The 19,664-nt window shown below is 47.0% G+C and overlaps 1 protein-coding gene and 1 long non-coding RNA gene across 2 annotated transcripts in view; one reads left to right on the plus strand and one right to left on the minus strand.

Annotated features, from left to right (window-relative positions):
• Window positions 1-789: 789 nt before the first annotated feature.
• Window positions 790-3,139, minus strand: LOC114486807 (uncharacterized). Its single transcript, XR_003681095.2, has 4 exons — window positions 2,876-3,139; window positions 2,428-2,587; window positions 1,923-2,058; window positions 790-1,213 (listed from the first exon to the last, which is right to left on the minus strand). It is a non-coding gene; the product is annotated as an uncharacterized lncRNA (long non-coding RNA).
• A 391-nt stretch (window positions 3,140-3,530) lies between these two features.
• Window positions 3,531-19,664, plus strand: part of LOC112063969 (protein dopey-2-like) — a 40,169-nt gene continuing 24,035 nt past the window's right edge. Inside the window, exons 1-2 of the mRNA XM_028492641.2 lie at window positions 3,531-3,674; window positions 9,561-9,725. Of these exons, the coding sequence (XP_028348442.1) occupies window positions 9,588-9,725 (138 nt within the window). The 5' untranslated portion in view covers window positions 3,531-3,674; window positions 9,561-9,587. The remainder of the gene's footprint in view (window positions 3,675-9,560; window positions 9,726-19,664) is intronic.

Consider the following 19,664-nt stretch of genomic DNA (forward strand, 5'->3'; position numbering starts at 1 on the left):
GATCCCACATGCCGCGGAGCGGCTGGGCCCGTGAGCCATGGCCAATGAGCCTGCACGTCCGGAGCCTGTGCTCCGCAACGGGAGAGGCCACAGCAGTGAGAGGCCCGCGTACAGCAAAAAAAAGAAGAAAAGCAGCTACAGAGTGGCCCAAAGAGAGATGGCCCCCCTTCTCACAGTGGCATCCATTCCCCAGCGTCAGACCATCCCTGAGATCCTAGGTTCTAAGAGATGCTCTAAGAAACCCTTGTATCCTTTAAAGAAGTTTCCCTTTTCCTTAAGCTGGTTTGAAGTGACTTACTGTTGCTTGCAACCAAAAGGAATCTAACTAACAGAAGTGCATGAAAACGTTTCATCGTATGCTGTAAAGGCAAAAATATCATGAAGTGAGGACCCATGGCGTGCTAGTCCATATGTCACGCCTAATACTTTCCTGACATTGTTTTACATAATTCTCACAACAGCCCTTTGAGGTAGGTATTAATGTCATTTTTTCAAGTGAGGAAATAAAGCCTTGGAGAGGCTGATTAACTTACTCCAGATCACACAGGTAAGAGCCAAGAGTCAGAATTGTATCCAGGACTGTCTGACAGAAAAATTCCTTGGTGCCTAGCACTTGGTACATCCAGCTTCACTATTACGAGTCTAAAGACCACAGGCAACTCCCTTGGTGTAAAAATTAAGGGAGATGATACACTGAATCCAAGGGATTTGTAAGCCATATGGTTATTAGATCCCCAAACCAGCCTCTGTGTGAACTTTTCCATAAAGGAGACACATGAAATACGGTTTTAAAGTGGCATATTTTATTATTTATTTATTTTTTTTTTTGGCCGTGCCACGCGGCATGTGGGATCTTAGTTCCCCAACCAGGGATCGGACCTGCACCCTCTGCAGTGGAAGTGAGGAGTCCTAACTACTGGACCGCCAGGGAATTCCCTAAAGTGGCATATTTTAAATGGATTATCTCATACGTGTTTTTAGGCACCAAATGGTGCCAGGGATCCCATCCACATCAGCTTCTCGGTGATACACTATTCTAGGTTGACACCCGTGTGGGAAACCCAAACACAGCATCAGCTTTAGACCTGGCCTGTAGACTTGGCCCTCACCTACTGAGCTGTAACAGGATTGTGACAGCCCAAGCGCCCAAAGAGTGATGCGGTGGAGATCAAAGCAGGTGATAATGACGATCCTGACACAGGTTTACTCGTTACTGCAAATCAACCACAAAGTGGGAACAGCATCAACTACAGAACTATATGCCAGATTTCTACACAGATGGGTGGAGAAGAGACGGGCTCGGAGGGTCACCAGTATCTGCACAGGGAAACTCAGAATGAGTTTCCCTGGGCCTATCTTCCTAATAGGTGGGCCAGCCTGACCCATTTCCTCTGCTTTACAGTGCCTTCTTCACTCTCAAAATGGGTAAAATTCTGATTTAAATTAAATTTGAAGTGTCCTAATTAGTTTGAGTATTATTATGCAAGGAGCCTATGCTATTTACATGTCTTAAACAGACGAACACAGCTCAGTACATCAAGGGTGACAAGACAGCTTGACCCAAGTAAACAGATCCTTGTAAGAATAAACTGTTAAATCTTAGTGCTGTACATTTACATATAATCCTGATTATAAATGGAGTTCTTTTAAGTGTTTACACTACGCTTATTTGTCAAAGTTAATTTATATTAACCTCCCACACACCTGGCATTCTTCAGAGCTAGGTGACCTAACTATAAGGCAAGTGTATTATTTTATATAAATGCACTAGGACAAAGTGGTACATGGTGGTTTTGGCACAGACAAACTGATTCTCTCTCCTTAATGGTGGGTATAAGCAGTTCTTTTATCTCTGTTAGGTCAATGCCACGTGCAGTGTGGCTAGGATTTGAGAAACCTAAAAAAAAAGAAAAGAAACTCACCTGTTTGTCAACTTTGTTCTTGTAAAAATGGAATTTATCACATCTTCATTAGGAAATAAATTTTCATGAAATTAATTCTTTGTCTTGCAAATGCTCAATCCTTTACTTTTCTTCTGTTTTTACTTTAAGACCATTCCTAGAATTGACCATTAGAGGATTTACATCTGGGACACTTGGTATATGCCAATGCGGTGGAGATGGAATCAGAATCAGAAGCCTGGCTGGTGAGAGGTCCAGCATCCCAAACTATTAAAACATTCTTGATGTTTGGGGGGAGGTGATAGATCCCCTTGGGAATCTGATACAAACTCTATACTCTTTCTCCAGAAACATACGTAAACACAAAATATTCTACACAATTCCAACGTGTTCATGGACTCCCCACTCCCACCCCACTAAACTCTTTCATGGATGGCCTAGCATTTATGAGCTCCAAACTAGGTCTGAAAATTCCCAGGGGACAGTGAGGGGTTAAATTGTTAGAGGCTTCCACAGAAATCACAACCTCAATCAACAGGTGGCACTGCTTTGGTCGGCTGGGAGCCTGAGCTGGTGCAATCTGGATGCTCAGGTGAAATCTGCCTGAGTCCCATCAACAGGTGCTTCTTGCTCTGCAGCTGTCAGGCCAGGTTGGGTGCGTCTGGACTGTCCAGGTCCGAAGGCTCCTGAGGATGACAGGAAGGGGTTAGAGTTTATCTGGAAACATGAATGCTCTTTAGACTTGATGTGAGGTCTCCTTTCTGAGACAGAGCCCACATTAAGAAGCTCATTGCAGGAATTATCCACCTCACCTTCTCCGATGCCAAGGGTCGGAAAAGTGCGGCCTGTGGGGCCGGCGCACCTTACCAGGGTCCCCAAACCTCCAGCGGCCCGAGCGTGTACAGAAGGGTTCATTTCGCTTCCTCCCCGAGAGTTTGGGTGTAGTCCCGATGGCCAAGTGCCATGGAGCCCACCTTTCTCGGGTCCGTCGGTTCTCCTTGTCTGTAACTCCAAACCTCTCCTTGGGCCGGCTGATTCACTGACCGACGTCCTCTTCCATTTGGGTGTGTCGGGGGAAGGCCCAGATAAGAGGCGGAGCCAAACCTCCCCCCAACCTGTGCGACGCCTCCCCAGAAGCAGACCCGCGGCGAGGGCGGGAGCTAGTTGTTCTGGCTGAGAGCGACGCCCACAGCCGGGAAGCTGTGGGAGAGTTGGGGTGGGAGCCCTGCGCTCTGGAGTCCGCGTTCAGGCCCCGCCCCCGAGCGCTGATGACCCGCCCCCTGGACCCACCCCGCCAGCCGAGGTACCGCCTCCTGGTCCCGAACCCCAAGCCAAGGGCCCGTCTTCCGGGCCCTGCCCCGAGCGTCGAGGACGCTCCCCGGCCCCTGCCCCACTCACCGAGGGCTCTCCCTTAGCCCCGCCCCCCACGCGCCGAGGACCCGCCTCTCCGCCCTGCCTCGCCCCGTCCGCAGAGAAGCCCCTCCTTTGGCCGCGCCCCTATACGCCAAGGGCCCGCCTCCCGGCCCAGCCCTTCTAGGCTCCGCCCCACGCACTGAGGGTCCGCCCTTGTCCCCGCCCCCAAGCGTCTAAGAGCCGCCCCCCCGGCCCGCCCAGTGTCCTGGAGCCGCGGCCGCTGCGGCTCGGGAGCTGTGCTTCCTCCGGCGTCTCGGCTCCCGGCCGCGCCGCAGCTGCCGATAGTTTAACCCTTCGCGTCCAGCTCGGCTCCTCCGCGCCTCCCGTGGGCGCGCCCGCCGAGAAAGGCCGCCGCCGCCGGTAAGTCGGGCCGGCGCCTTCGGCCGCCAGGAGAATCCGAGGGAGCCGGGGCGTCTCCTCTTGCGGGTCCGCGAGCGGCGGGTGCGTCCTCCCCGGGTGCACAGGGTTCGGGCGGCGCCTTGGAGGCGGGCCCGGTGTGCAGGTGGCTCCCACGAGCGCGGCCGGGGCCCGCAGGCGCTCACAGCTGCAGTGCGGGGGCGGGCCTAGCGAGGCCGCTAGTGGGCGTGGGCTCCGGCCCCGGCCCCCCAAGGGGCAGCCCGGGAGGCTGAGCGGGGTCCCCTCCCAGTTCCCCCTGCTCCCCGCAGCGAAGGAAGAGCGGCCGGGCCCGGCGCGGCCTCTCGTCCGGCAGGCGGAGGTCAGGTGGGTCACGGCCCGGCCGCCCCTCACCGCGGCCGGCGGATGCCGAAGCCGTGGCTTTGTTTGCTCGCAGTCCTGGTCCGGGAGCAGGGCTAGGGATCGAGACCTTTCTAAGATGAAGGCTTGCCTGTTAAGGGAAGATCCCCCAAGTCTGCCCGACTGTCCGCAGGAGAAGGGATTCCAGCCGCAGTGCGCGCTCAGCCGCCTGGCCCCTCCGTCTTGCAGGGTTGCCAGCTGCTGCCTTCCTGGATGGTCTTTTACCAACTCAGTGCCGCTGCTTATGGAGGCTGTTACCCTCAGGTGTTTCCCTAACCTGGGACAGCTGCCCTACACTTGGGAGAATCTTTGCAGCATATTTTGGTAAGGCAGTGGAGGCGCTCCTCTCCCCACAAAGCTTGCTCCCATTATGTGTCTTACATTTTTGCCACCTCAATTTAATTACCACTCTGAAAGACCCGATTCAAAATCATGTGCCCTAAAGTTGATTAAACCACTTGCAGATGAGTGTTTCTGTGCTGTGACTAAGGATCATTATCTACTGATAAGTGTTCTGGCTCATGGGAGGGTGACTCTGACACTTTCCACTCACCTATGTTTTCATCTAACTCAGAAACGGTCCTTCGTGTAAACATCTTTAATACTAACTTCTTTTGGATCTAGACAGTTGATTTTTCACTCAAACTTGTTATCTTAAGAAATTAAGAATGGTTAAGGTGAGAGATTCCCAGCTGATATTTTCCATTTTCTGGCGGATTCATCTGGTCTGATATGCTTGTTTATATGACTACTCCTTTGGGTGTAATTGTTAGGAGGCTGTAGAACTCTATCAGTCTTACTGAGCTACTGAGTCTCTCACAGAGTAGATTGCAGAAACATTGTCAAAAGAGCTCTATAAGGGCTGCACTATTAATTTTACCTGTAGCTTAATGTAGTCGAGGCTCTGTGGCACCTGGCTGGCCTGAGCTGGAATCCTAATTCTGCCAGTTGCTTGCTATGTGACCCCAGCAATTTTCTGGAGGGCCTGATTCCCAGTATCCTCATCTGGAGGCTCATAATACCCTTCTCTTAGGACTCTTGTGTGTTGCATGAGAGAAATACATGCAGAAATGATGGATTTGCCAAGCTCCCCCCAGAAGACTCGCTTACTAGCGTAGTATCAAGTGCCCCATGTTTTGAAACAAAAGAGCTTGCATATTTCCAAACTTCTCACCAGTGCTGTTACTTACATTGAATAGTACTTTCTTCTTATAACCAACCATAACATTGAACTGCTCCAGTTACCTGCTCTTACCTGGCTGACGCCTTCCTCACCGTGAGCAGTGGTACCCCTTTGCCATCTCCCCTCCTAAACACGTTATCGCTGACAAGGCTCTCTTCCTGCTAACAAGCGCCCACACCTGTGGACTTTGAGGACGTCTCTGCTGGTAGCTGGGCTTCCTCTGCCCTTCTTGCCAGCATCACTCTGTTACATCAGCCCACCCTCCATCACTGTGTGTGCCGCATTAAATTGAAATTACGTGTTTAGGTATTTCCTCTTTTATTAGGCTCTGAACTGTGAGAGTAGAACCCTGCCTTGTTCATGTTTCTTTCTCCAGTGCGTAGACACCTAATACAGTGAACAGACTGCACGGAGTATTGCAGTGGTTCAGAGACACGGGATTTCAGACCTGTACATTTCCTGGAATTTAAAAAAAACAAACAAACAAAAACTTACGGACTGTTGGGACGTACTAAAGTCTTGTCTCTTTACTTGGCAAAACAAACTACACCTCTCATTACCATCCTTGATATTTTCAAAAAGTATGAAGGCTATTATTTCAGAAAAAGGGGCAGGCCTTTCCAAGAATGAGCAGGCAGTCTTACTGTGTGCCTATGCATAGCACAGTATATTCTTGCAGAGAGGCCCAGCATGTGCAAAGGCTCTGTGGTAGAATGCGTTGTCTTAGGACAAGCAGAGTGCCTTGAGGAGAGACGCAGGTGGAGCCTTGTAGGCCACAGAGTGGGGTTGGGGGGAGTGTGGACTTACTGTAGGCTTAATGGGAAGAGTTTAAACATGGTGGGGAAGTGCTTTATGTTTTAAGAGGACTTGGAGTGCTGTGTGAAAGTACACTGGAGAGGGGCAAGAGTGAAGGAGAACCCTTAGGAAGCTTCTGCAGGCTTGCAGGAGAAAGGTGGCTTGCACAGTGGAGAGTCCACGGGTATTTTGGAAGAAGAGCCAACAGGACTTGGGTTGAGTGTGACAGGTGAAGAGAAGGAAGAGTCCAGGATGATGTTGAAGTTCCCATAGATGGCGGGGCCACTTTCTGAGGAAAAGAAGACTGGAGAAGGAGCAGGTTGAGCAGATAGAATCAAGAGTAGAGGGTTTTTTTAACACGGAAGCAACTTAAATGTCCATTGACTGATGAATGTATAAAGAAGATATGGTGTATATACACACAATGGAATATTATGCAGCCATAAAAAAGAATGAAATAATGCCATTTTTAGCAACGTGGGTGGACCTAGAGATTATCATACTAAGTGAAGTAAGTCAGAGAGAGACAAATACTATATGATATCACTTCTATGTGGAACCTAAAATATGACACAAATGAACTTATCTACGAAACAGAAACAGACTCACAGACATAGAGAACAGGCTTGTGGTTGCCAAGGGGGAGGGGAGGTAGGGGAGGGATGGGGTGGGAGTTTGGGATTAGCAGATGCAAACTGTTATATATAGAATGGATAAACAATCAGGTCCTACTGTATAACACAGGGAACTATATTCCATATCCTGTAATAAACTATATTGGAAAAGAAAAAAAAAGAGGGTTTTTCAAAAGCAGTGTTATTGAGGTATAATTTACAGACCATAAAATTCATTCATTGAAATATACTGTTCAATGATTTTTAGTAAATTTACAGAGGTGTGCAGACATCACCATAATCCAATTTTAGCATATTTCCATTACCCCCCAAAAGATCCCTTGTGCCCATTTGCAGATACTCCCCTGTTCATACTCCCCACCCTAGGCAACCACTATCTGATCTACTTGCATCTCTACAGATTGGCCTATTCTGGGCATTTCATATAGATGGAATCATAAAATATGTGGCCTTTTATGACTGGCTTCTTCCACTAAGCTTGTATTTTCCAGGTTCATCCACCCCGTCACATGTTTCAGGACTCTGTTCCTTCCCATTGCTGAATAACGTGCCATCGTGTGGCTAGACCATGTTTTGTTGATGGACACTCGAGTGTCTAGTTCGGGATGCACCTGGTTTGAGACACGCGTGCCGTATCCGGGTGGAGAAGTCAAGGAAACATTTGCATGAATTTGGCCCTTTGAGGGGGGGAGGTTCGGGAGGTTATAAATCTGTGGGTCATGAGCATGAAGATGGTATCTGTTAGTTAAAGGAATGGAGAGATCATTGAGGGGAGAGAGAGAAGGCCCAAGCTTGGTGCCTGGGAATGCCAGCATTTGGCAGTCGTGTAGAGGAGGATGGGCCTGCAGAGAAGGTACAGCAGAGATGTCGGTGGGCCAGAGGAGCGTGGGCAGACAGGAGGCTGTTTGGAGAAGGAGGAAGTGGCCTGTTCCACAGTCCTCCTGAGAGGTGAATGAGGAAACAGGGTCCACTGATGGTGGCAACTTGAAAGTTGTGTTGGCCTTAAGAAGACCGCAATGGGCCCAGAGCAATCGGAAAGTGAAGTAGAAGATATCATGGGAGTCTTACAACCTCACTGTGGCCAGTAAATGCAAGATTGAGGCTTAAACATCATGTTGTCCCTGCAGTTCAGTTTCTTCCGTCTGTGATATCTGGCTTTTTATTTGACTGACTACATGCAGCTTGGTTAGCCAACTAACTCCAACTCAGAGGATTTAATCATGTCACCATTGCTCCGTATTCCTCTCTCCTTTCAGACCACGTACTGGTGAGATATTACTTAGGTTCATAAATCAAACAGGATTGTGTTTGGTTGTGAGTAACAGAAAACTTGATTGAACGGCGGCTTAAACAAATGAGCTCTTATGTGCAGAAAACAGTAAGTCCAGGGGCAGAGTGTCCAGGGTTGGTATGGCGCCTTCTTAAAGCCATCTGGGGCCTCAACTGCTCTGTCCTTCCACTTAGGCAGGGAAGTCATGCCTTAAAGATGGCTCTTTCCTCGTGGTTGCAAGATGTGGCTTCAGCTCCAACATCAAACCTTTGTTTCAGGCAGAAAGAAGGGGAAAGGGGGAGGACAACAGGCCAGAAGAGTCCCCCACCAGCAGCTTCTATTTGTCCAGCACTGTCATACGGCCACCTAGCTGTAAGGGAGGCTGGGAACTGTAGTGCCGCCCTGAGCAAAATGAGGGTTCTCTTAGTGTGGAAAAGGGGGCAAGGAATTTGGTGTGGGTGCCTGCCACACTTTAAATAGATCTTAATCAGATGAAGGCTAAAGAAGGGAGGCAAGTGGAAACCCTAAGGCATCACTTTTGAGAAAACATTGGAGTATGGAGCTTGCCGCCAAGTCAAGGGAACGATTTGACATTTCCACGCCTTGTGGAGTGCTTTTCAGAGCTGTAACTTGTTTGAATAGACTGATGGCTTGACCTTCAGATTTTTTTTTTTAATGAAGGAGTAAAAACAAAACTTAAGCATGTGTTTCTATATGTTATAATGTATAAATGGTGGATGTTTTCAAAAAGGCAAATCTGCAGCATCTCATGTTGTTTCCTTTTGTCACACTGGGGATGAGAAGAAAAGGAAATGGTTGCTGTTGGCATCGGGCTCAGGTAGTCGATGTCTCGGGCTTTGCAGTAGCTGCGGTGGTTCATATATAATGAATGCATCTAGCCACAGGAAAAAAAAAAAAAAAAAGAATCCATCAAAGAATATACAAGGGCCAGAATAAAATGATGACTGCCTGGGCCCTGGTGTGACACACCTCGGTGCAGACTCCTCACCCAGGGGCATAGAGCTGTCGGGGGCCTGGCAGATAATTGGCACTTAGTAAATGAAAAGGCACGCGGTGGGTTTCTGACACCACTGCTGTCAGACGCTTCACCCTCAGGTCCTTGTTTTCCTCCTGGTTTTCTTGTAGAATATTTCCACTCCTCTCTCCGAGTCTAGTTGTTTGTAGAGGATTGGATTGCTAAACCAACTGTTCAATTAAGAGCATAGATCTGCTTTTCCTTAGGTTTTGTAAATGCCCTGCGCTGGGGAGGACCACCTGCGTTGAGAATTACCAGTCAGCAATAACATGCAGTTGGCCACTTTGTGACTTTGCTCCCAGAATTCATTTTGTCCATCGAGTGGAACCCTAGCGTTTTCCTTCTTTCTGCTCTGTCCCTTTGTCTCCCTCAGAGCCCAGGAGTGCCGGAACCGTTTATCTTTTATCTACCATCGTGGCTGGCTCAGCAGCCTTGCTAAATATTTGAGTTGGATCGCCCAGCATGTTTGTGCATAGGAACGTTTGTGGCCGTGTGTCCTCTGGGACCCTGGGCTGGGAACGCTTTTCATCCTCGAAGGGCTGCCTCATTTGTTTATTCACTGATTCCCTCTTAGATACCTTCTCTGCTGCGAGAATGTAAGATGGATCCAGAAGAGCAGGAGCTATTGAATGATTACAGATACAGAAATTACTCTTCTGTGATTGAAAAGGCTTTAAGAAATTTTGAGTCCTCCAGCGAATGGGCGGATCTCATATCCTCACTGGGCAAGCTCAACAAGGTATGTGGGGCAGGGAGTGTTTGGATTGCAGGGAGGCGGGGACACAGCTGTCCTTTTATTATTTCAAGGACTTGTCTTTTTAGTATCACACTACATGCTGATTACAGCCATTAGATAAGAAGAACCACCCATAATTCTGTCACCCAGAGTTACCCACTATTAACCTATTGGTGTACGTACCTCCCCTTTCAGCCCTTTTTTTCTGAGCGTAGACATGTAGTGTGGATATAGTCGATACAACAGCTGAACAGTCTTTTTTCTCAACAATATTTAGGTCTGAACAAGATAAATTTATAAATTATCCAGTTATTCATAGATGAATTGTCCTTCGTGTACTGCTTAGGATTTTTATGGCTTTTTCTTCTCCAGTCTACTTTTTTCACCATTTTACTGCAGACTGGTAACTCCTAGAAGAATAAAGGATGAAATAATTAAGGAAACCTGCCCAGAAATTGTGCATGTGTTTGGACGAGGGAAAAGGGGTTGCAGCGTCTGAGAAAACCAGGACTGGTTGCATGTGGGCTTGACCTCGTGTCCTGTGGATGGGGACCTTTGTATTTTTCCATCCTGCCCAGAAGGGGGGTGACACAGTGATGCCCAAACACTCAGGTGACCACCGTGACGTGTAGGAAGAAGATACCTGGGCTCGAAGAGGCTGCGCCTGGCTCCGTTACTGTCTGGCCAGGGCTCCTGGCTGTGATACCTGACTTTGGACCCCGAGTGCCATATGGGAGCTGGGAGATGCCCAGCCTCGTCTGGGAGGTCCCCATTCCCCGGGTAACACACACCAGGGGACTCTAACAAACCTCGCTAAAGAGAGAATTTGTCCGTTTACCTCTTCAAGGGACCGGGGTAGGGGGAGTGAGAATGCCAGCAGCCTGACCACGGGGGCAGCGCCTGGGCAGCCGTCCAGCACCAACCGCCTGAAAGCAGCTATCAGCACCCACAGATGGCAAAGAGGAGATAGGCAGTTATTACAGGCAGTGGCCGGGAAACTGCACGGTCTCTGCAAAGTGTATTTACAACAGGTGAACATCACGGCTGGTGCTGGCTTGGGCTGGAGATGTGTAATAAAACAGCAAATAAGAGCTTGAGAGTGCTTTGGCTGTAGAGCTCTGACTCAGGACTTTTTCTAGCTGAAGATAACATTCACTGTCTTAAACGAAGGTGGGTTGCCTTTTCAGGGGAAAGCAAGAAGCCCTGGAATGGGACTTGGACAGATTCGGGTCCTTCTAGATGTTTCTCTGTTTTAGTACTTGACTCTCCTGGAATCTAAAAACAGCATACTTTGGGGGAGAGGAGGGTGTGTTCATTATTTTTTTGTTGAGCTAAAATTCATGTAACATAAAATTTACCTTTCAGCCATTTTAAAGTGTACGGTTAAATGGCTTTTAGTACATTCATGATGTTGTGCGGCCTTCACCACTATCTAGTTCCAGGACATTTTCACCACCCCAAAGGAAACCCTCTCCGTTACTCCCCTTCCCCTGTCCCTGGCAGCCACTAATCTACTTCCTGTGTCCATGAATATTTCATCCAAAAGGCCTGGTACAATAATGTGGTATTTTGTGTTGGGCTTCTTTCACTTAGCATGTTTCCAAGGTTCATGTTGTAGTGTGTATCAGTACTTCATTGCTTTTTATGGCTGAATAATGTTCCGTTGTATGAATAGACCACATTTTGTTTATCCATTCGTCATTTGGGTTTCTACCTGTTGGCTCTTGTGAATAGTACTGTATGGATATTCATACACGTTTTTGTTTGAACACTTTTCATTTCTTTTGGGTCTAGACCTAGGAGTCGAATTACTCAGTCATGTGGTCATTCTATATTAAACTTATTGAGGAACCACCAAACTGTTTTCCTCAGTGACTGCCCCATTTTACATGCCCGCCAGCAATGTATGAAGGCTCCAATTTCTTCTCAATCTCAGTAACACTTATTTTCAGGGTTTTTTTTTGATGATAGCTATCCTAGTGGGTATGAAGTAGTATTTTGTAGTTTTGACTTGCATTTCCCTAATGACTAAAATTTTGAGTATCATTTCATTTGCTTATTGGCCATTTGTATATCTTCCTTGGAGAAATTCCTATTCAAGTATTATGTCCGTTTTTTAACTATGCTGTTTGTCTTTTTGTTGTGATTTGTAAGAGTTCTTATATCAATACATTCTGGGTACTGGTCCTTTACTGGATATATGATTTGCAGATATTTTTTTTCCCATTCTTTAGGCAGTCTTTTCACTTTTTTGATAGTGTCTTTTGATGCACAAAATTTTTAAATTTTTGATGAAGTCCAATTTTTCTGTTTTTTCTTCTGTTGCTTGTACTTTTGGTGAATATCTAAGAAACCATTGCCAAATCCAAGATCATGGAGATTTACCCCTGTGTTTTCTTCTAAGAGTTTTATAGTTTTAATTCTTACATTTAGGTCTTTGATTCGTTTTAATTTGTGTTTTCCTGTTTTGTTTTTGTTTTTTGTTTTTCATAGATGAATATCAAGTATGTAGTAAGGGTAAAATTAACTCATAGCACACATGCAATTCAAACATGTAAAGTTAAACAATCTACTGTTGGGAAATACAAACAACATATGTGCCAAAACTTCTAAAAAATACATGATAAACACAACAACCATGTTATTGTATATAACCAGAGATATTAGATATCTCTGGGTTGGAAGGGGGTGGGTTTGGGACATGTGCATGCATTCTGATATTCCGGAAACATTTTTTTTTCTTTAAATTTAATTTTTTATTTTTTATTAGAGTATAGTTGATTTACAATGTTGCATTAGTTTCAGGTGTATAGCAAAGTGGTTCAGTTATACATATACATATATCCATTCCTTTTTAGATTCTTTTCCCACGTAGGTTATTTCAGATTACTGAGTAGAGTTCCCTGTGCTATACAGTAGGTCCTTGTTGATTATCTGTTTTATATATAGTAGTGTGTATATGTTAATCCCAAACTTCTGATTTATCCCTCTCCCCATCTTTCCCCTTTGGTAACCATCAGTTTGTTTTTGAAGTCTGAGTCTGTTTCTGTTGTATAATTAAATTCATTTGTATCATTTTTTTTTAAGATTCCACATGTAAGTGATATCATATATTTGTCTTTCTCTGTCTGACCTACTTCACTTAGTATGATAATCTCTAGGTCCATCCATGTTGCTGCAAATGGTATTATTTCATTCTTTTTTACAGCTGATATTCCATTGTATATATGTACCACATTTTCTTTATCCATTCCTTTGTCAGTGGACATTTAGGTTGCTTCCATTGTCTTGGCTGTTGTAGATAGTGCTTCAATGAACATTTCGGTGCATGCATCTTTTCTTTTTTTTTTTTTTCTGGCCGCGCTGTGTGGCACGCAGGATCTTAGTTCCCCGACCAGCGATCAAACCCGTGCCCCCTGCATTGGAGAGAACAGTCTTAACCACTAGACCTCCAGGGAAGTCCCCCACCCCCTTTTTTTCCATGTGTCTTTTCGAATTATGGTTTTCTCTGGATATATGCCCAGGAGTTGGATTGCTGGGTCATATGGTATTTCTATTTTTAGTTTTTTAAGGAACCTCCATACTGTTCTCCATAGTGGCTGTATCAATTTACATTCCCACCAAGAGCGCAAGAGGGTTCCCTTTGCTCCACACCCTCTCCAGCATTTATTGTTTGCAGACTTTTTGATGCTAGCCATTCTGACTGAGTTAATTTTTGTACATGGCGTGAGGTGGGGCTCCAACTTCAGTCTTTTGTGTGTGGAAATCCAGTTGTTTTGCTTGTGCAAAGCCATCTGTTGAAGAGACTGTTCTTTTGAAGGGTCTTGGAATCCCAGTTAACTATAGAGAGATGGATTTAATTCTGGAATTTCTTTTTTTTTCCCATTGATTTATATGTTTATCCTTATGCCAATACCACACGTTTTATTACTGTAGCTTTGTAGTAAGTTTTGAAGTGGGGAAGTAAGAGTCCTTCAACTTTGTTGTTCTTTTTCAGAATTGTTCAAGATTCCTTGAAATTCCATATGAATTTTAGGATCAGCTTGTCAATTTCTGCAAAAAAGCCAAGTGGGATTTTGATAGGGATTGCGTTGACTCTGTAGATCACTTTGGGGAGTATTGCCTTATTAACAATATTGTCTTCTAATCCATGAACACAGAATGTCTTTCCATTTATTTAGGAACACGTATATTTTGAGGTAGGTAAAATTATAAACTTGGAAAGTGCAGTTCTTGAGCATTGAGGTATTCTGTGAAACAGGCTTTGTTTCAGCGTACCTGAAAAACTTTCAGAAATGTTTAATCATTTTAACCCAACCCAGGTTATTGAGTACAGTTGAATCTTTCTTTAAGGAGCTTTGAAAGCATTAGCCATTCATTCTTTCAGTGGCCATCTGAGTGCCTAAAATGTGCCAGTAGGTGCCGGGGTGCAGCAGAGAGCAAAATTGACAAGACCGTGCCCTCATTCTGGTGGGGATGGGGGAAGCTGGATGATAAAACAGACGTGTTGTTAGGTGGTGTGATAAGTGCTGTGGGAACCGTGAAGAAGGCAGGGGAGGGGGAGGGTTGCTGAGACGTTGCCGTTTGACCAAGCACAGAGGCTGTGGTGTGTCTGAGGGCAGGGAGGTTGTCACAGAGCAGGAGAGGGATGGGGAGAGTGTAGGAAACGAGGTTGCAGAGGAAAGGGGTGGGGAGGACGTCTGATCTTGTCGGTCCTTTAAAGCTGGAGTCTGACAGTGGGCCCTGAGCTGGGGGCGGCTGCCGGGCAGAGTGCCACAGCCTGGCTTCCCTTTTAGGTGCTAGAACCGTTTCCAGCTGCTCTACTGGGTGGGGCCGGGCAGAAGCAGGGAGACCATTTAGCAGCTGTTGCTGTAACGTAGGTGGGCCGGCAGGGACGTATGTGGATTCTGAATGTACTTTGAAGGTGTTGCTAACAGGCTTTGTTCGCCGAGCGGATGTGGGATATAAGGGGAAAAGAGGAGTCCAGTACGACTTGCAGGTTTCTGCCAGGTTTTTGGCTTGAGAAGCTGAAAGGATGTGATAGGGAGACTGGGGAGCAGGGGCCCCGTGGGCTGGGCAGGGAGACCAGGGCCGCCCGTTGGAAGGTGTTAGTTTGAGCGTCTGGAAGATGTTCCGGTGTGACGTCCATGGGCTGTGGGATACGAGTTGTATTGGATAAGAGTTGAAAAAGACAACCTTCTGTTGTCAGCCAATACCATGTAACCCCGCTCCTGTGTCCTCTTTGCTCCAGCTTTTCCTGTCCTCTGCTGCAGTGATTAGGTCAAGAGGGTGAGCAGCCCCCTTGATGAATTTGCAAGATGTCGATGGGATGAGGGCGACACCGTCGTCTGTCCCTCCCCCCGCCTTGCCGATGACAGCTGACATCCGTAGAGAGCGCGCTGTGTGCCGAGGACCTGGTGTGCATCCTTGTATAGACTTACAGCGTGTCTTGAGGTTGGACCCAGACTAAGCAGCTTGTGCAAGATCATAGCCGGCAGATAGCAGGGGGAGGACCCAGACCCTGTCTGCCGGCCTCCAACACGTGCTCTGGGGCAGGGCCCCCAGCGATTTTCATGTCAGTATCTGTGGCTCACATAAGGGGTCAGGGATGCACCTCTTTGCTTTCTTCATTAGCCAAAGGAGGCAGAGCCGATTATTAGCCCCATTTTACTGGCGAAGTTAATTAACTTGCCCCGTGTCATATGGCTGCTCAGTGGTTGTTAGGGGTTGAATTGTGTCCTCCAAAATAGACCTGTCCTAACCCCCAGTATCTCAGAGTGTGGCCTTATTTGGACATCTGATCTTTACAGAACCAGTCAAGTTGAGACGAGGTCATTATCCAGTATGACTGTATCCTTATAAAAGGGGGAAATTTGGACACAGACACAGACATGCAGAGAGGGAAGACGCCATGAGAGAATGAGGGCAGAGATCCGGGTGATGCAATTAAAAGCCAAGGAATGCCAAGATTACCAGCAAACTGCCAGAGGCTAGAAGAGCAGCCTGGAGCAGATTGTCCCTCACAGCCCCGGAAGGAACCGGCCCTGCCGACACCTTGATCTCAGACCCCTGGCTCCATTTCTGTTGTTGTAGGCCTCCCTGCAGGTGGTGCTTTTGTTACAGAAACCCTAGCAAACGGATACAGTGGTAGAACCACTGTATACTGAACACTTAGGTGCTTGGGACCCAGCACTGAATACACGGTTCCTGCTCTCATGGAACATAAGGCTTTGCTGGTAGCAGACAGACAGCGAAGAAATACGTGCCGTTGGGTGCTGAATGCTAAGAAGAGAAGTGAACGAGGAGAGCTGGTAGCAAGGAAGGAGGATGGGATGCTAGCTCAGGCAGAGAGGGCTCTCTGATAACGTGACATTTGAGATTTGAGCAGAGGCCTGGATGCATCGAGCTAGCTGGTGGGGAGGCCATCTGGGGCACGGGCCTGAGTCCAAGGTCCAGCAGGGGGCGGCGTGGCTGGAGAGGAGAGGTGATAGGGGATGCGGGAGGAGAGGTAGCCAGGGCAGGTCACCGGGCTTTGTCCTGCGATGGAGGGACGCCACTGAGCTTCCAGGAAGGCTTTGAGCGAGGTGACCCATCGCTGCCTTTCTCAGTAGAGGAATCCCTCTGGCTGATGCATGGGGAATGAGCCTGATCACGGGAGCCTGTGGGTGGGAGTGGGCAGCCTCAGCACCCAGATCAGAGTTCCTGGACGTGGAGGGTTTGGGAAGGTGCTGGAGAGAGCGAGCCTTGATCAACTTAGCCATCACTTACTTATGGGAGACTCGCGACTTCTGCATTCAAGGGTACCTGATAGGAGTTGATGTGAATAAAAAATTTTCTTAAGGCTTTTGTGATGCTTAGACTCCTTGGACTCTTGTGTGGACACAGAAATTCAGTGAGTGAATTAGTGACGAATTAGTAAAAAATGCAAGCAGAAACAATATCGTGCTGTGCAAAGTTAGGTGCAGTTGTGTTCTAATTAAGGTGGACGATTGCAAGTTATAAAACATAAACCGTATACTCAACAGCAGAAGTGCATCTGGCTCAACTTGACAAGCGAAAACTGAGCCCCAAGAGGTTTTGGTTTGTCAGACTATAGACAGTTCTAATTGTATTGTTTCTAAAACTTGCTAAACTTTCAGTATCATTTTTAGAATCTTTCTGTATTATGGAAAAGTTTATCTTTTATAGTTTTATGTGTATCAACCTGAATAGGGTAATTTTTGCTTCATTGTTTATCTGAGACGTCAAGCTGTCACCTTTCACTGATCATTTTTAGATAAATTTTAATCAAGTGCATTTGAGCCCTATGAACCCAACCACTGTACCAAGCCTGCGATAGAACTTTGATTATGGAAATGAAGGATAGTTTATTTAAACTGTACATTTAAAAAACCTTAGCACTAAAGCTTCTTTTAAAAAAAAAAAAATCATAAAGGTTCTGAATGAACCACGGTTTTGCGGGGGCCGGTTTTTGCTGCTTTTATTCAGTATCCCACCATTTCACAAAATGGCCAGATAGCAGGTGACATGAGTAGCAAGGGAAATAGGTCTTGGGTGTTGTTAAGTGTTTCATCTTCTAAAGTCTTAACGCTTAATGACAAGCACCTGCTTTTTAAAGCAGAGCCTCCTTGTTGTGGCATGATGAGAAGAAGGTGGCCGGAGCTCGGAGACCAGGTGAACTGTTCTGGCTCTTTACAGATCAGCTCCAAGACCTCGTCTACCTAAAAACTTGATGAGTCTCACCTGTATCCTGATGTTTACCTGAGCCCTGATAACTGCTTCTTTGTTAAATAGCATTAGTTCAGATAAAGCCTCTTTAGTTTGGGGTCTTTGTTAGTTTGCTAGGGCTGCCATAACAAAATACCATAGACGGGTGGCTGCAAGAACAGAAATTGATTTCCTCGAAGGTCTGGGGGCCAGAAGTCCAAGATCAAGGTGTCAGCAGATTTGGTTTCTTCTGAGGCCTCTCTCCTTGTCTTGCCAACGGCTGCTTGTCGCTGTGTCCTCTTCTCTTTGTGTGTCTGTGTCCTAATCTCCTCTTCTTAGAAGGCCACCAGTCAGTCATATTGGACACCACCTAATGACCTCATTTTACCGTGGTCACCTCTTTAAGGACCCTGCGTCCAAATACATCCACATTCTGAGGTACCAGGGGTCAGGGTTTCAACATACGAATTTTGGGGACACAGTTCAGCCCATAACAGGGTATGATAATGAACTGCAGTTTGTCCCTCCACATATCAGCTGTTTAAAAAAGTTCATTTCTGGTGGAAGCCTAGGTGGCTTTTCGTCACATGCCTCATGGAAAAGTAGAGCGTTATTTATTTAATCTTTTTTTTTTTACTGCCTTAGAGCACTGTGAAGAACTTCAGCTCTTGTGTGTGTAGTGATACAGGATGTGCCCGGAACTTCCGAGTCCCTCAGGGCAGCCTTCCGGACTGCCTTAGTCCACTGGGGCTGCTGTAACAATACCACAGCCTGGGGGGCTTATCAACAACGGACATTTATTTCTCACTGTTCTGGAGGCTGAAGTCAAGGTCACGGTGTAGGCAGATTCAGTGTCTGGTAAGGGCCCTCTTCCTCGTTCACAGTTGGCTGTCTCCGGTTGTGTCCTCCCGTGGTAGAAGGGGCAGGGATCCCACCCTCCAGGGCTCCGCCCTCATGACCTAATCACCTCCCAAAGGCCCACTTCCTAAGACCATCACACTGGGGGACACAGACATTTAGCCCATGACCCTGATGACTGCAGCTCTGCACCAGCTTCTTTGTAGGGCTCTTTGCGGGGTGTCTTTTAGGGGAGTTCAGCCCTCCAGGTTGGGCTTCCCCATCTGTCTCCCTGTGAGGACTCTTGCAGTCCTCCTCCCACTGAGACACAGTCAAAATCGCTGCCTGTGATCTCTGCTGGACCAGACTCTGCTTAGCAAGCGAGCTGGAGTCGGGCCATGAGCCCCTCTCAGCCCACGTGATGCCTGCTTCCATCTTGTCAACTCACTTTTGGGTGCCCATCTGGTAGAGAAATGGTGTCTCAGTTTAGGGCATTTATTTTAAGTCATTTTCCAGCAACCTATGCTGCTGTCTGGGGTGGTGACCCTGAGGGTAGAAGGTGTCAGATAAATGGGGTGTCAGGGTCATATTGGAAAGACATGGGCCTAAATGCCTTCTGAGAAGAGACCAAACTTAAAGGATGTTGTTGGCAATTAGTGACTCCTTTCACTTGTAAATAAAGTAGATCCTGTACCTCTGCAGGAGAGTGGCGAGCGCAAGACCCATTTGTTTCTGGCAGTGTTCTCGTTTTCTTGGCACCGCGACTTGAGAGATGCAGCTAATAGAACTCCCATTCCTAATGTGTGAAGGCTGCCCCATCCTGTGCCACTGTTCTGTCATCCTTCTTTTGGTGGGTGATGCCCTAGGTGGCATCATTGCTTCTTACCCTACCCCAGGTTCTCCAGAAGGAGCTGAGAATTGGCAAGCGCTTTGCTGTTCAGGGTTGAGAGAATGGCCTCACTGTGAGCCACTGAAACACCATAAGGCTGACAGGGTCCTTCTGGAAAAGAGCATTTCTTTTTGCTGAAGGGAGTCTGACAGGCTTCCAATAACTGATAGCTAGGATAGTCTATTTATTTTGCATCTGAGCCAAGGATTTTTTTTTTTTTTTGCTGGTCTTCCTTTCAGATCTGGTGGAGGGATGGAAATAGTCCAGATTTGGACAGGTGAATTAGTCTTCCAGTAATCTTATGACAAAAGCTCATCTGAAAAAAAAAAAAAAGGCTCATCTAGCAGAAGTGAGTTTATGGATAAGGAAAAGGGCTGTGGTTTCCTTGTGTGTTATAAACACTATCAAAAAAGCTTAGAGGGCTTCCCTGGTGGCGCAGTGGGTGAGAGTCCGCCTGCCGATGCAGGGGACACGGGTTCGTGCCGCGGTCCGGGAAGATCCCACATGTC

Source organism: Physeter macrocephalus, chromosome 8 (genome assembly GCF_002837175.3).
Source record: "Physeter macrocephalus isolate SW-GA chromosome 8, ASM283717v5, whole genome shotgun sequence".
Classification (NCBI taxonomy): domain Eukaryota; kingdom Metazoa; phylum Chordata; class Mammalia; order Artiodactyla; family Physeteridae; genus Physeter; species Physeter macrocephalus.